The following is a 14,332-nucleotide window of genomic DNA, read 5'->3' on the forward strand; positions in this document are numbered from 1 at the left end:
GAATCATAAAACAAGACTGACAGGAGGAGGCTGTGGTCTGGGGACCGGCTGGTACAGTAATGAATGAGTAAAGCCATGGACACTGATGGGGTCATTTCAGAGGGCAGAGTTTGGGAAGAAGGAGGCAGCGTGTGATCAAAGAATCTAGAAGAATTCTCAAATCTTACTTAGTCTAATTCCTGGCAGGAAAAGTCAGGCTAATAATGTGTGTAAAAACCACTAACATTTTATTGAGCACCTATAATGGATCGACACTCTAAAGTCGTTATTTCATCCCCATAACTCAATGAGGTAGGCACTCACATCTCCATTTTAAGGAAAAAATAAAGGCAAGGCACATTGACGGGTCCTCTCAGGCGGTGGAGGGAGGGAAGTAGAGCTAGTGGGAAGGACCAGCTGTTCACAGAAGCTGGACGAATCCTTCACCCTTAGCCCAGTGCCTGGCCCACAGGAGGCGCTCCAAGCCCCAGTGCCAGACGTGAAGGACTGTGCGCAGGAGGCGGGAACCGGTCAAAATAGGGCAGGTAGAGTCCACACGCGGCTTACAAAGATCCGAACTGCTGCCTGCGTGCCCTGTCGGGGTTTGTGTCCCTGTCCTTGGGGATCCTAGGCCTGAGGGCCTCAGGCTAGACTCTCCTCCTCCTCGCCAATGGGGCTGGGCAGCCAGGGAGGAGCCGGTCCCCGCGGCGCGGGCATAGGCACGGTTGCAAAGGGCTCGGGGGCGGGCCCCAGGACGGGCATCTCGGGGCCGACGGGGAGCTCCGGCTCTGGCTCCCGCAGGCCGGCGTCCAGCAGCGGGTCCCCGCAACCGCAGTCCGGGGCCGCGCCGTCGGGGGCGCCTGCGCACGCGCAGCTGGCGGCTGTGGACGTCTCAGACACGCAGCTGTTCTTGCGGCGCATTAAGGACAGGCGCCGGCCGAGCAGGCCTCCCGCGGCCATGCCTGCGCCTACCGGCAGGAGGCGCTGCAAAAAGTCGGCGTGCGCCTCGCCCAGCGGTCCGTCCGCACCGTCCAGCCGCTGGAACTGCATGTCCTCTTTAGCCAACCTGTCGGACGGACAGTGGTGCAGCGTTGCGACCTCGCTGCTCTCCTTGACTGACAGAGACCGAGACACGCTGGTCCTCCTGGTTCCACCCACACCTTTGTCCCACTTATCTCAAAAGACCTTGGTCCTTCTCTCGAGAGCCTGCTTTCATCCTCTGGGTTTGGCTAAGCTCAAACTTAGCCCTTCAAGCTTCAGTTGTGACGGCCGCGTCTCCGGCACTGCCTCTGGCCACCCGTCCAATCCTCATAGGCCTTAGCGCTTAGGTCTGCCCCCAATCAGTGGCCGTCCCAGACCTTGACCCGGATCCCTAGTCCCCATTCTAGTCCTCACAGATTTTAGGTCTTAGCCCCGAATCTCCAAATTGGCCCCGTCCTGGTGTCCTATAGCCCCTTCGGTTGGATAATCCCCTCGGGGCCAGAAGCCCCTCCTGCAGGAGGCCCCACCGCTGGGCCCGCACATCCCGCTGGCTCACGTGATATCAAAGGTGGAGCCCTGGAAGGAGGGCTGTTGCAGCAGGAACGCTGTGGCTGCGGTGTAGGGGGCGCGAGCCTCGGTGGCGTCCCAGTACAAATCCTTCTCCAGCATGGCCAGGTCATCATACATCTCGTCCACGGCCAGCATTGAAACCTGCGGGCGTGGGCATGAGGGGCCGGGTGGAGCCTGGCACAGCGCAGGCACCGCGGGGTGGACCCCTCAGGATGGGTTAGGAGTATGGTGACCAAAGAAAGAAGGATGGTTCAGAGTCCAAGCCCGGGCAAGTCTAGGCGGGTGGTGGGGCCAAGGCTGGTTTGGGAGCCCCGGATGGTCACAACCGAGTCTCACCTGGAAGTTGCGGTCGATCAGAAAGTTGGTCTCAAAGTCATCGTCGTCTTCTCCGAAGGGATTGATGAGCTGCTCGGCTACCTGAAGGGGGAGGGAATAGTCTGGTAGAGCCCTGCGAACCCGTGCCTATCCCATCCCGGGGGGCCCTACCTCTGCGCCCCACCCACCTTGAGCCAGCCCGCATAGAAAAAGAACTGCAGCAGGGTGAAGATGGGCACGCACAGGTCCAGGTTGTGGCCTTCGTAGCCCTGAGCTGGGTCCAGGAACTGGCGACCGATGAGGCAGGCCAGGAAGTAGCTGTACACAGCTATGGTCACCACCTAGGGGGCAGAGTGGGTCACCAGGTCAGGGTTCTCCCAGTCTCAGGAGGTCTTGGAGAGCCGAGGACTAGGATGGGGTATCACTGATACGGGGTCTTAGCTGGCCCTCAGTCTTTCCTTGAGACCAGTGCTTCAGAGCGTCTGATGCCCGATTTAAACGGAGGCATGGCAGGGTTACCTGGGTATAGACAAGGGGTACGCTGATCCAGTCGTAGTGAAAGAGCATTCCACACTTGCCCCGAAACACAGTCAGCTCCTGGGTGCAGATACAAGTCACGAGAGGGCCTGAATTGCGAGCGCACACAAGGGGATCAGGTGTGAGTAGGTACGTGGGCTGGAGGTGAGTGGTTACCTGGTGGGATGTGGGCGTGCGCTTCTGGGTCTCCAGGGAGAGCACATAGTGGGGAGTGTACATCTGGGGTAGGGATACTATGCGCCTGGGAGTTGGCCCCCCAGAGATAAGTGTGCACCTGGGGGCTGCTGGGTAATGGTGTTGGGACTCTGCCTCGTGGGAGGCGCGTGGCAGGTCGCCATCTGACACAATTCCGGAGAGGTGTAATTTCCCTGGAATTTTGTATGAATGACCTCCCGGCGGGCCCACCTCGAGCAGCAGTTTAAGGGCGCTGTTGTCGCGGATGCGGCCCTCGCGCCGGGCCTGAGCAGCCAGGTTGGAGAACCAGACGCAGGGCACCCAATATTTGTTGTAGGACGAGTTCAGGTTCTCGAACTTCTTCCGCTCCTCCCGGGTCATAAATCCTGGAGGGGGTGAAGTCGGGGTGGGTGGGAGGTTACTCGCCCCGTCCCCTGTCCTCAGCCCCGCCCCCCTCCCGGCTTCAGGGCGGAGCCTCACCCGCCTCCACTACGTGGTCGACGGTGGGAAAGCGCTTGAACACCGCGGTGCTGACTGAGCGCAGGATTAGCACAGCTGAGAGCCCGGCGTAGCGCATGAGCGTGCGCCTGTAGAGGCGGCCCCGCTCGTCGCGTCCGTGCACTGTGCCTGCCACCACGCACATGAGCGCATCGGGCAGCGGCATGCATAGGTACTGGTTCCACCAGCGGTGCACCACCAGCGTCACGTAGAAACCTGCGGGACAGCCGGCAATGGGGGGGCTAAGTGGGGATCCTAGTGCCAGGTCGTGGCAAGAGGGATGATACACGATCTGCAATCAGAGATACCCGGGAACGCTTGTCACCCACTCACCTCTCGGGGCCACCTGGGCTGGGAATCGGGGGAAGGGGGCAGTCCTCTGGTCAGAGAGGCTAGAGCAGGCTGGGTCACCCTGGCTATTTGATTGTCACCTGGGATGTGGGATTGGGATCTCAGTATGGAGATGGAGACACAGGGCCTACAAAGACAGGCTGTCACCCAGGGTTGGGAGCATGGGGATCTGAAACTGGAGGCTGGGGTCACGTGAAGTCACTGACTTGTCAACAGAAATGTCCTCCCGGCTGCCCTTGAGAGGATGGAGTCATATGGGGTGGGTCCCTGGGGCCCCACATGTAGGGAGCCATTAGGAGTCTCAAGCAGACACAGGGGGGAGACCCTGAGATGGCCAAGGATAAGCCTATGTATGGGTGACACGGAGCTCTCATGGCTTACTGGTAACCAGGTGACATCCAAGATCTCTGTAATTGGGGCCACACCTGGCATGAAAGATGTAGAAATACGGGTCTGTTGGGGTTGGATTTGAGGGGGTAGTCTTTTGAGGAATGGGGTCTCCAAAAGGCCTGGAAATGGGTTTTTGGGGAACTCTGGAGCAAACGCACCCAGCACGAAAGAGACAGGGATGAGACTGGCATACTGGTCACAGTAGATGACTAGCTTCTCGAAGTAACGCTTCTGCTCTTCTGTCAGCACGAAGCTGCGAGGGAGGGGGCAGGGGGTCACAAGAGAGCCTCCCTCCAGGACACACCCAAGGTCCCTTCCCTAGGCTCCCTGGCCGGCGCCCCCCAGCCCAGGGCCGCCTCACCGATAGGCCGCACTCAGCGCCATGTAGAGCCCAAGGAAGCAGACGAGCTCGCGCCATAGAAGTTTGTAGATGCTCCCGCGCCACAGCAGCAGCAGCTGCGAGAATCCTCCGAAGCGCGCATTGGCCACGCGGGCTGTGTATGTGACGGTCATCGCAGCGCCGGGCTGGTTGCGCCAAAGGAGAAGGGGCTGAAGCGGACCCCAGCCTGTGGGCGGAGGAACGCGCCCCCCAGGCTGCGGACAGGGGCAGAGAGGTGCGGGCCAACTCAGCTTGGTGTCCCCTCCCACACCGTGGTCTCCTCGGCCACATCCCGAGCCCAGGTTCCGGTCTCCTCCCAAGCGTGCTCACTCCAGCCCTAGCCCCCCAGTCCTTCCCAAATCACCTCTGACTGGCCTCCCTCTTCCCAGGGTTCCTGGCCCCAGCGTCTGGCGTCTACCTCTCCAGGTCCTCTCCCTCCACCCTCCACCCCCAAGACCCTTGGGTCCCGGAATCAGCCCCAGTAGCCCTCTATGCGATCCCAGCCCCCTTTCCTGGGCTCTAGCTACAGCCTTCCCCACTCCCTGAGTCCCCAGCGCCTCAGTTTCTAGAGTCATAGGACTCCAGCTCTTCCCCAGCCTAGATCCCCTTCTACAGGTCCCATCTCAGCCGGTCCCCCACCTCACCCTTACAGCTCCCAGTCTCAGCCCATTCTCCACCCCTGCATGCCCTTCTGAAGCCCTTGGAAACCCAGTCCCCAAGCCTCCAGTTCCCCAGGCTCTGTCCCCCAGGTCCTCTCCTCCGGCTGGTCTCTCCCCTACACAATTCCCCCAGCTTAACTGCCCAGGTTCTGTCCCTTCCCCCTTCTCATGGACCCACCTGGACCTTTCATCTGTCCATTCCCTTCCCCCCTTCAGAGCCCTTAAGTCCCCACCCTGAGGAGTTTGATGGATTCCTGCCTAAGGACCCGTCTCTCCTCAGGATCCTGTTCCCCAAGGCCTGGGCCCTTCTCACCTGGTGCAGGGTGCAGAGACAAACAGGGCCAGGGACAGAATGGGCGGGTGACTTCAGTGTTAGGTGGGGCTGAGGCCAGACTCTGGGGGGAGGGGGCTGGGGAGTGGGCGTGGGCAGCCCCTCCCTGGCCCGCCCCCCCTTGGCTGCAGCCTCAGAAGTTTGTTTGGAGAAGTCCTGCCAGTTTGCTACCTGGGGCAGGGGGAGCAATCCGCCCTGTCCTCCCTCGCTCCTCCCTGTCTCTGTCCTAGTTAGTCACTGGCCCGTCCAAGGGATCTTGGACCTGAGCTGGGGGAGGGGGCAGTGACTGTCTCCTTCCCAGCTCCAGAGACACACACACACACACTGCTGAGTGAGGGTGTGTCACTCCACAAGGATGCACATACAAAGACACACCGTAGACCCAGACACAAATTGAGCTTCTTTTAACACAACCTCCCACAACTGTGGTAATGCAGAGGGCAATCTACACTGTCACAAAGACTTACGAAGTCACACAAGACACGGGTAGCTCTACCCACCCCCAACATTTGAATATGGGCAGATGGACCCTAACCCATCAGGCTCTCGGCTCTCAGGTATCCATCCATATGGGACTCCAGCCACTCAGGACCCGGGACCCCGCATTCCCTCATGATCACACCATGGGAACAAAAATATGCAAGGTCACATAACCGCTAAGCGCAGACCCCAGAATGCCTTCACGCACACAAGCATACAGCGTCATACGGGAGGGACCATATATTTACTCCCGATCTCTCCTGCACAAACTCTGAGCTGTGGTCACACACCAGATGCAGGCACACTTGCTCTCAACACAGTGGCACATGGTCCTGGGGTCAGAGCAGGGTCCCAAACACACTCCTACAACAGAGACCCCTCCCCTACAGTCCCACAGACCCTTCTAACCAGATGGGCTCATGCCCACCCCCCCCATGAAACTCATCTGTATTTGCACAATCAGTAATAAGTCATTCCCCTCACTGCTCCCTCACCGCAGTGCGCCAAGCACCCACACCCATACACACACCTCAGTTCTCAGATACTCTCAGTACTGCCATGAACACACAACCTTGTCCCCTAATTTGGTGTGGATGCAGGCAGATGCTTCCCCTTCACAGACACCCCTACAAAGGGGGACCCCCCCCGCCTGACACAATAGCTCCCTTATCCCCAACATCAAACTCAACCTGGTGTGGAAGGTGCGGAGGCTCAGAGCTCCAACCCCAAGAGGGGCACCTTTGAAGCCCCTCATGTTCCCCGTGTGCATTAGGAGGCCTGCTGCAGCCCTGCCCTGCAGCCCTGCCAGCCAGGACACCGTGTTCCCAGCCTGGCAGATGTCTGCCCTGCCCCGGGGTAATTAGGAACTGGCCTGGGCTGGCCACCCTCAGACCCAGATCTCCGCTGTCCAGCTGCCGGACAGCCCATAAAAGGGTGCGAGGGAGTGGCACGGCTCACTTCAGGACCGGGGGAGGGCACGGGCTTCAAGGATGGCCTCGGTTCGTGAGACAGGGGCCCCCACTTCCTAGGCCGCATCCCTACACACACTACAGCTAGCCCCCACTCTGTGCTCAGCCGTCCTCCCCCAACTCACATATGTCCCCACACACTTCTGATTGCTGGACCCCCGCTGGTCCTGGGGCAGGTTGCCCAGGCTGCCTGGGCTAGCTCACATGCGGAATAATTGTTACAGCGAAGAATAACAAACCCTCCTTGGCGGCTCTGTGCCTGGTGGAGCCTGGCACTGCTTACTTCATCTCACGGAGTCCTTACAAGTGGACCTACGAAACCGGTGCTTTTGTTATTCCGACTATCCAGGTAGGGAAACTGAGGCCCAGATGACACATGGGTTGAGGCACAGCTGGCTTTTGAACTCAGGCAGTTTGGCTCAGAGCCTGGGGTCTGTCACAGGTTGCACCACTGTATTTGTTTACAAGGGCCACCCCAACCCGTCCACGCCTGCCTGCACACACCCAGTGGAATGGTGGTGGTGGTCAGGGAGACACGTCTAGGCTCGGGGCTGGGTTCCCCTGACACGCACACCCTGGCACACCCGTGTGCAGCCTGAACACCACTTCCTGACTCATGCATGTCCTCAGGCATCCTCTTTCTGTCCCCTCGAACCAGCTCTGGCTTGGAACTTGCAAATGCCCCAGTCTTGGGTCTCTCAAGTGGGGATGACACTGGCTGTCCAGGCAGTGGCAGGGGGGAGGAGTGAAGGGGTAAGGGAGCCCACTAAATGCCTTCCAAGCTGGTGTGCTAAACCCTTCCAAGGTCTGGCCAATTTTGCCATGGTTCTGAATGGCCACACTTTATGTTTCCATTTTAGGGATAAAAGGACCGGAGTTCAAATTTCAGGAAGCATGCTGCCTATCACCCAGTGAGGCTGCTCTCTAAGCAGACAGGACTTCAGGGGCCCACCTGACCTGAGTCCTCTTCCATCCTGCCTCCTAATTAGCTCCCTGTTGCAGCCCTGTGTTGGGAAGAGCTGATGCCATCCCATGGGAACAGGAATCATGGGGCAGAGACTGTTAATCCTCAGTCTGGCAGGCCCAACCTCTGCCCAGGGCGCCCACTAATTCCTAAACCAAACAGCAGGCAGTGCTGGGCCCGCTGCCGCCTAATCCGTTCCCCACCAGCCTAGGGCTGGCCAAGGGGCCTCCCAGTTCCCACGCTCTGAACCTCAAAGGAAGCAGGCGGATGCTCCCCTTCTACTACAGATTTTATAGGCTCAGCAGGGACACTGCTACCCACTGAGTTAGAAAAAAACACTCTCTTAAAAAGAAGATACCCTCCTTCCAAAGTTACCATAATAAACATACACCTCTATTAGATCTCTGGTGTGACTTGGTGCCTCTAGATGTGCCATCTTTGTGCAGTGTACACCCTGTGCAACTGTACCTAAAGGTGCTGATCCCTAACCCCTCTACATCAACATCCACAGTGGTTTAAGATCATTTTATTGAGGGGCGAGAGGCAGGGAGAGGTGGGGGCAGCTATAGCCCCCTCAGCCCCACCAGGGGGAACAGACCTCCTCCCCGCCCCCCGTCCCCCAAGTGGCTCCCCCTATACTATGGGGGGGGACTTTGTGCAAACTCTGCCCCCCCAGCGGGGGGGGAATGGAGGGTGGGTGTGAAATGGTAGTGACTGGGGCTGGCAGAGGTGCTACTGGGCACTGGGGGGCTTGTAGGGCTCCAAGAGGAGGGCAGAGAAGGTGTTGACCTTGTCTGCCCCCCGCACCTCGTGGGGCAGCAGCGGCAGCTTCACAATGTGGAAGTCTTCATACAGGTCCTCCATCTGTGGCCAGGGCATAGGGCAGATGGTGGCGGTCAGGGGGTTGTAGGGCAGGGACAGAATGTGGGTCAATGGGAGGGGTTGGGTTGGGGGGCTCCCCAGGATCAGGGGAGAATGTGGGGCAGGGGCTTCACATGCTGACAGGTGGGGGTGAGACCAGTAAGGTCAGAGATCACTGAGCTGGGCCTCCCCCACCCTGGGGTCAGAGGTACCAGGCCAGGCCAGCTCTTGTCTTCAAGAGCCAGAATTAGGGTGAAAGTGGAGGCTGGGGCAGAGGGTTAGAAGACAGGACGGAGTAAAAGGTCAGAGAATACAGTAACTGGTCCACGGGGCCTTGGTTGGGCTGGACCAGGCCCCAGCTTCCAGGGTCAAAGGCATGAGGGCTAGGCAGGCAGTGGGGCATGCACACCTGGTCCAGGTACTTGGCCTGAATCTTGTGGCGGGCCTCACACATCTTGCAGGGTTTCTCGGGGTCAGGGAAGACGAGTTGGTTGACGATGATGTTGTGGGTATCAATCTTGCATTTGGCCAGCTCCTGAATCAGCCGCTCCGTCTCGTACAGGGACAGGAACTCAGCAATGCAAACGCAGATGAACGTTGTCTGTTCCTACAGGGTATGAGGGAGGACAGCAAAGGGCAAGTTCCGGCCCTGTCCCCATCCCAAGCCTCTCACCACCCACCCGTACCATGACTCACAGGGTCCTTGAACTGTTCGCTGACGGAGCGGATGACAGGCAGCGTCTCTTCCAGCTTGGAGGCCAGCTGGTCTGCGTTCATGTCCCCTAGGCCCAGCATGTTGCACATCTGTGGGGGGGGGGGGCCTCGCAGCTTACCTGGGATGCCTTATAGCATGCAGGTTGGGGACGCAGTAAATACCAGTAAATAACCTCTGACACCTCCTGGAGTTAAAGGCCCTCAAGTAGACCGGGGTGAACTCAGCTCTGGCACTTCTGGGGGCTTGTGGCCAGAGGGCTTGACTTCCTGGACCCTCAGTTTTCTCACAGGTAGACCTTTCCTCCAACAGTTGTGGTACTGAGGCACAAGTCCCTGTAGGGGGACCACACACCACCAAGGGGGAGGGGGATGGTGTGCTGAAATGTGGGGGCATTGGGGTTGTCATGCTAATAACAACCCATGTATGGCCTCCATTTGACAGACAAGGAAGGGGAGGCCCAGAGCCACCTGGCTTAGGAGGAGGGGTCTCCAAGCTCTGCCTGGAGCACTCCGTGGGTAGGGGCAAGACACAAATCCTATGGACTAGGCGGACAGTCTCCCTCCACCCCCACAGGAAAGAGCCATCCCACCATGGGGAAACCGCGGACTGAGAGGGCGTGTGTGGGGAAGGCCTCTGCTACTGCTCGTCCGCACACTCTGACACGGGGGTGCCCGGCAGCCCTGGGGCCCTGCCTGCCTGTGAGATGAAGGGGCTGATCTGGTTCTTGATCTGCATGAGGCGGCCTAGGCCCCGCTCCACGATGGTGGGGAAGTTGAGCAGCCTCAGCGTGTGGCCTGTGGGCGCCGTGTCAAACACCACCACCGAGAAGTTCATGCCCTTCACCAGCCTGTGGGGGAGACGAGGGTCAGGCCTGTCTGCCCCGTTCCACCCCAGCCCCAGGCGGCACCCGTCCCTGCTGCCCGGGCCTGACCTCATGACCTCTGCGTAGCTCATGGCCTCATCAATGCCGGGGAAGGCGCTCATGGCCTCCTGCATCATCTTCTTGCCCATGCTTAGCATGTTGTCCTCCTCGAAGAACTCGTCAGGCAGTTCAGCCACGCCAAGGCTGGGGTCAATCTCCTGAGGGCCGAGGGGTCAAGACTCAGGCTGCTGCTCCTGTCAGGCCTTCTCACCCAGGCGGCAGGCGAGAGAGAGCCCACAAAGGGCCCCGAATGCCAACCTTCCCCGTCAGTTCATCGCTGGGGATACCCTTAAGGTGCTACGGCCCTCCCCCGGCCCCTCAGGTCCCGTGTGGTCACACAAGTGGCCAAACCGTTTCACAAACAAATGGAAAACTGTAAACTGTGATCAGTGCCCCAGAGGGAAGTCAAAGCCCAGGGCTGGGCCCTTGCATTGGCTGTTTCCCCAATTGGGGCCCTGACCTTGTGCAGATCATTTCTCTAACAAGAGCGTTCCCTGACCATCCCATCTAATAATGTCGCCCCAGCTGCCCCCACCCCTCCTCACATGGTTGACTCATCACGTTTATCACCTTTATCAGCTGTCAGCACTGTGAAGACAGGGGTTTTTCTGTGTTTATTGCTGTGTCCCTGGCACCCAGAAGTGTCTGGCCCACAGCGGGCCCTCTACATGTATGTGGAAGCCATGAAGGGACGACTGTCCCCGGGGTGTCTGGTCTGCCCTGGACTTGGCGCCTCTCTCTTCATCCTCCTCCCATGTCAGCTCTTGGGGACTTCACACGTCCCATGGTGAAGCCCCCAACTCGCTGGCCTCAGGGGTCATTTCCCTGCAGGGAGCTTGCCACCCACCACCCCCGACAGTCAAACCCTTGATGGGTTATTGCCAGTAACTGGGCCACCTCTAAGCTCCCACCCCTCACTCTCTGACCTGGGCCTCCTTGCCTCCTACCTATTTGGGCCATCTTGTCCCCATTGTTCACTGTCAGTGTCCCTTGTGGCTGGCACCCTTATTCAGCCTGGGCTCCACAGGGTGCCTACTTTGCCCTGGGGCTGGCAACATCCCCACTCTTGTTGTTCCCAGCTCTCTGGGATGGCTGCACCGAGGTGAACAGCTGGGGAACGCACCTGAGAAACACTTCTCACATTGGTCCCCATTCCTGAACACAATCCCCAACAGGCACTCGAGCCAGACACACCCTCAGGAGTTTCTTCTTTCTCCTTAAACCCTATCCATCCCATTCACCCCCTGCTCTCTGCTAAGACCAGTGCTGTGCCTGATTGGAAAAAGAAGCCACTGGCTGCCAACACTCTTATCTCCCACAGGAAAGGTCCCCATGTCTCCCACCCTGCCCTGCCTCCATGTCCTGGGTCTGAGAGCTGAATGAAATTTACACCCACCGACCTGCCTGAGGACCATTCTCTGCCAGCATCCTTGCTCCCTCCCGCAGCCTCACTTGTCCCTTCCTGTTGGAGGATTTGCATCAGCAAACATGCTCCAGCATCTCCTTTCTCCAGCCCCTCCCCCCCAAGAAAAGCCTCCGTAACAACACCCACCCCCAGCTGCCTCCAGCAATGGCCCTATTTCTCAGTTGCCATGATGGCGATCACTGTCTCCATTCCTCAGCTCACTCACTCTGGGCAGGCTTCTGCGCCCACTCCCAGAGTGGTCTCTCTAGATCTGATGTGCCTGCTGGAGCCCACTACTTCTTCCTCCCCTGACCACTTCTCCCAGCATTCTGCCCCCACCTGAGTTTCTCTGCATGGCAGCCATAGGGAATCTTCTGAAAAATGAATTTGGCCATGACATTGGCCTACTTAAAATGAACACCTTCCTATTAAACTTGGAATCAAACATAGCTGTTCCCAGTGGCCTACAAGATCCGTACCATGTAGCTGTGATTGACCTATGATATCTCCTTCCCTCCCCTCGTTCACTAAACTGGTCATGCCATCCTCCTTTCTGTTCTGCAAACATTCATCGATTGTTGTCCTGTGGGTATGTTGAGGGATGATGGAGAACATGCAGGACATGGTAGCTGATGGTGGGTGTTCACAGAGAGAGCCTGAAGGGCCTTTGCCAGAGTGGGGAGCTGAGCCCGGCTCCACTCACCATGGCGAAGAGGTTGTCATAGCCTTTAACCTTGGTAGGCACCTTGGAGAACTTCTGGTCAAATGCATCAGAGATGTTGTGGGCTGGGTCCGTGGAAATGATCAGAACACTCTCCCGCCCCTTGGACAGCTGGACTGCTAGGCTGCAGCTAGGCAAGGGAAAGTTCAAAAGGCAGGGAGTGAGGGGTCCGGGTCTGCTCCCTAGGTCTGCAAGGGGTTATAGAGGGCCCAGGAGCAGGGGATCTGGATTGACAGGGGCCTTGGGAAAGAATATGGGTAATTGTGGAATCAAGACTTAATCCCTGTATAGAGACCCTCTCAGATTTCACCTACTGACCCCTCTGGGTGTCTACAGTGATAAAGTTCAGCTGTCTGAGTTGGTCTGGCCTGGTGCCCGCTGCTTCTTTGTTGGCACAGAGTGCCACGGTTCAGCTGTCCAGCCAGCCTGGCTTGACCCTGTACCCCCTCCCTAAACGCTAAGCTAAAGGGTCCTTTGCATCGCCCGCTAAATTCAGGAGGGTTCAGGATAATTTGCCCCAGGGACCCCAACCCCCTCCCCCAGCTGACAGGAATGGTCTAATCACGTGCCTCCCCTCCCGCCTACCACCTCTACCCCCACGTGGCCAGAGAATGTCAAGGTTCGCCCGACTAGGATAGTTTGCCCCTCCCCCTACTCCGAGCTCACTCTGGTACGGTCCAGCTGACTGGGACACCTAAGTGCTCTCCTGGCTCCCGTGCGCTGGGTTCAATGTGGGTCTGCCCTTGAGCCGCAACGGGGGCGGTCCAAATCAGAGGGTTCCAAGCCTGCATTCAGGCAATATCTTCCATTTGCCCCAGGTAACGTCTGGGAGTACAATCTGGAAGACCCCGGTCCGGCCCGCTTGCTTGGCTTGGGGTGGAAGAGCCATTCCGGAGCCTCCTCCCCTTCGCCCGGTGGTACATCCCACCCGTCTTCCAGGCCCCCGCCGCAGCTTCCTTACCTGCAGGTGGTCTTGCCAACGCCACCCTTGCCCCCGACGAAGATCCACTTAAGGCTGCGCTGCTCGATGATGTTGCTAAGCGTGGGCTCCAGCGGCTCCACATCAGGCGCATCCTCGAACTCCTCTGCCTCAACCCCCCACCCGGCCACCCCTGCCGCCATCTTGGAACCGGCTCACGTGATCAAGCGGAGCGCACCATGAAAAGAACCTACAGGGGAAATTGCCTAGCACATACCCATCAAGTCCAGGAGCCTGAATTAATTTCCTCATGGCCTGACTTTTAGGAGGTAACAGAAGCTATATTTCCAATGTCTTTCTTTTCTAGGATTCACTTTGTCGCCCTCTTGTCTAAGTTTTTTCAGAGACTCCCCCTGCCGAATTAACCTATTGGTACTTTTCAGACTACTCCCCTTTCTGACTGGTTCCCAAGTCTCTCAGCTCTCCTTTCATTGGCTACGTTTTTTCTCACTTTCACCAATCAGTCTTACGTTCCGGTAGCCGCCATCCTCTCCTTAGCAACCAGCCAAACACCCTGTCCATGCCCTTTCCGTGAAGTTAGATCCGAGCTCCGCCCTGGCCTGACTCCATAGGTTCAACTTCATGTCGATCATTTGTCCTTATTCTCTAAATTGGGTCCCACCATCGCCTCAGGTCCGTCTCTTCTGCTATCCAATTGGCTGTGATCCACCTGGCTCTTGACGCAAACCAATCACAGACAAACCGATTCGTTGGCCGAAGACAGGTCCCTGGACCGCAACTGGGCTAGAGGGAGAGTTCCTCTGGTTTTGGGCGAGGTCCATAGATCTTCGTCCAGGGCACCCTGAGCCCCTTGCTGGGCAGGCCAGGGCAGAGACCACACCTGCAATTGCGCTCCTCGTCGCAGAAGGGACCCTATTCCCGGAAGCCTTCTCTCACTTTGCTCTCTGTTCGAGGGGAGATTCCGCGAATTGTTTGAACCTCTGTCCTGGGCAGGAATACCGCGGGGTCCCAGGCCTTTGGCGAACACTCTTAACCTTAGATAGACTATAGTAAAAAAAAAATCCCGCGAGTTTTTTTGAGCACTTCAGCCCATAACATCCTTATTTTCAGGTGGGGACCCCACCTCCACTAAGCCAGCTGTACTGCCATTCCCAAATGAGAGCTCCGTTCCAGAGGCAGGTACCCAACCAAA

At 58.1% G+C, this 14,332-nt stretch overlaps 2 protein-coding genes across 2 annotated transcripts; both read right to left on the reverse strand.

Moving 5' to 3' along the window:
- Positions 1–249: 249 nt before the first annotated feature.
- BEST2 (bestrophin 2) lies at positions 250–4,566 on the reverse strand. Its single transcript, XM_047701351.1, has 9 exons — positions 4,157–4,566; positions 3,954–4,048; positions 3,037–3,270; positions 2,788–2,942; positions 2,365–2,442; positions 2,034–2,186; positions 1,867–1,947; positions 1,517–1,671; positions 250–1,045 (listed from the first exon to the last, which is right to left on the reverse strand). Exons 1-9 carry the CDS (start codon positions 4,306–4,308, stop codon positions 622–624), a joined length of 1,527 nt encoding a protein of 508 aa, XP_047557307.1. The 5' UTR covers positions 4,309–4,566; the 3' UTR covers positions 250–621.
- Positions 4,567–8,086: 3,520 nt separating this feature from the next.
- GET3 (guided entry of tail-anchored proteins factor 3, ATPase) lies at positions 8,087–13,351 on the reverse strand. Its single transcript, XM_047701376.1, has 7 exons — positions 13,162–13,351; positions 12,183–12,330; positions 10,084–10,232; positions 9,849–9,999; positions 9,134–9,241; positions 8,847–9,044; positions 8,087–8,440 (listed from the first exon to the last, which is right to left on the reverse strand). Exons 1-7 carry the CDS (start codon positions 13,320–13,322, stop codon positions 8,309–8,311), a joined length of 1,047 nt encoding a protein of 348 aa, XP_047557332.1. The 5' UTR covers positions 13,323–13,351; the 3' UTR covers positions 8,087–8,308.
- Between the last annotated feature and the right edge of the window lie 981 nt (positions 13,352–14,332).

Source organism: Lutra lutra, chromosome 1 (genome assembly GCF_902655055.1).
Source record: "Lutra lutra chromosome 1, mLutLut1.2, whole genome shotgun sequence".
NCBI lineage: Eukaryota > Metazoa > Chordata > Mammalia > Carnivora > Mustelidae > Lutra > Lutra lutra.

Coding starts and splice junctions, on each gene's coding strand:
- BEST2 (XM_047701351.1), bottom strand. CDS start 4,308: ATGACCGTCACATACACAGCCCGCGTGGCCAATGCGCGCTTCGGAGGA. Junction 3,271..3,953: donor CCCTGTCTCTTTCGTGCTGG/GTGCGTTTGCTC, acceptor GCTGTCCCGCAG/GTTTCTACGTGACGCTGGTG. Junction 2,187..2,364: donor TACCCCTTGTCTATACCCAG/GTAACCCTGCCA, acceptor TCTGCCCCCTAG/GTGGTGACCATAGCTGTGTA.
- GET3 (XM_047701376.1), bottom strand. CDS start 13,322: ATGGCGGCAGGGGTGGCCGGGTGGGGGGTTGAGGCAGAGGAGTTCGAG. Junction 9,242..9,848: donor TCAGCCCCTTCATCTCACAG/GCAGGCAGGGCC, acceptor CCCCCCCCACAG/ATGTGCAACATGCTGGGCCT. Junction 8,441..8,846: donor AGGCCAAGTACCTGGACCAG/GTGTGCATGCCC, acceptor CCCTGGCCACAG/ATGGAGGACCTGTATGAAGA.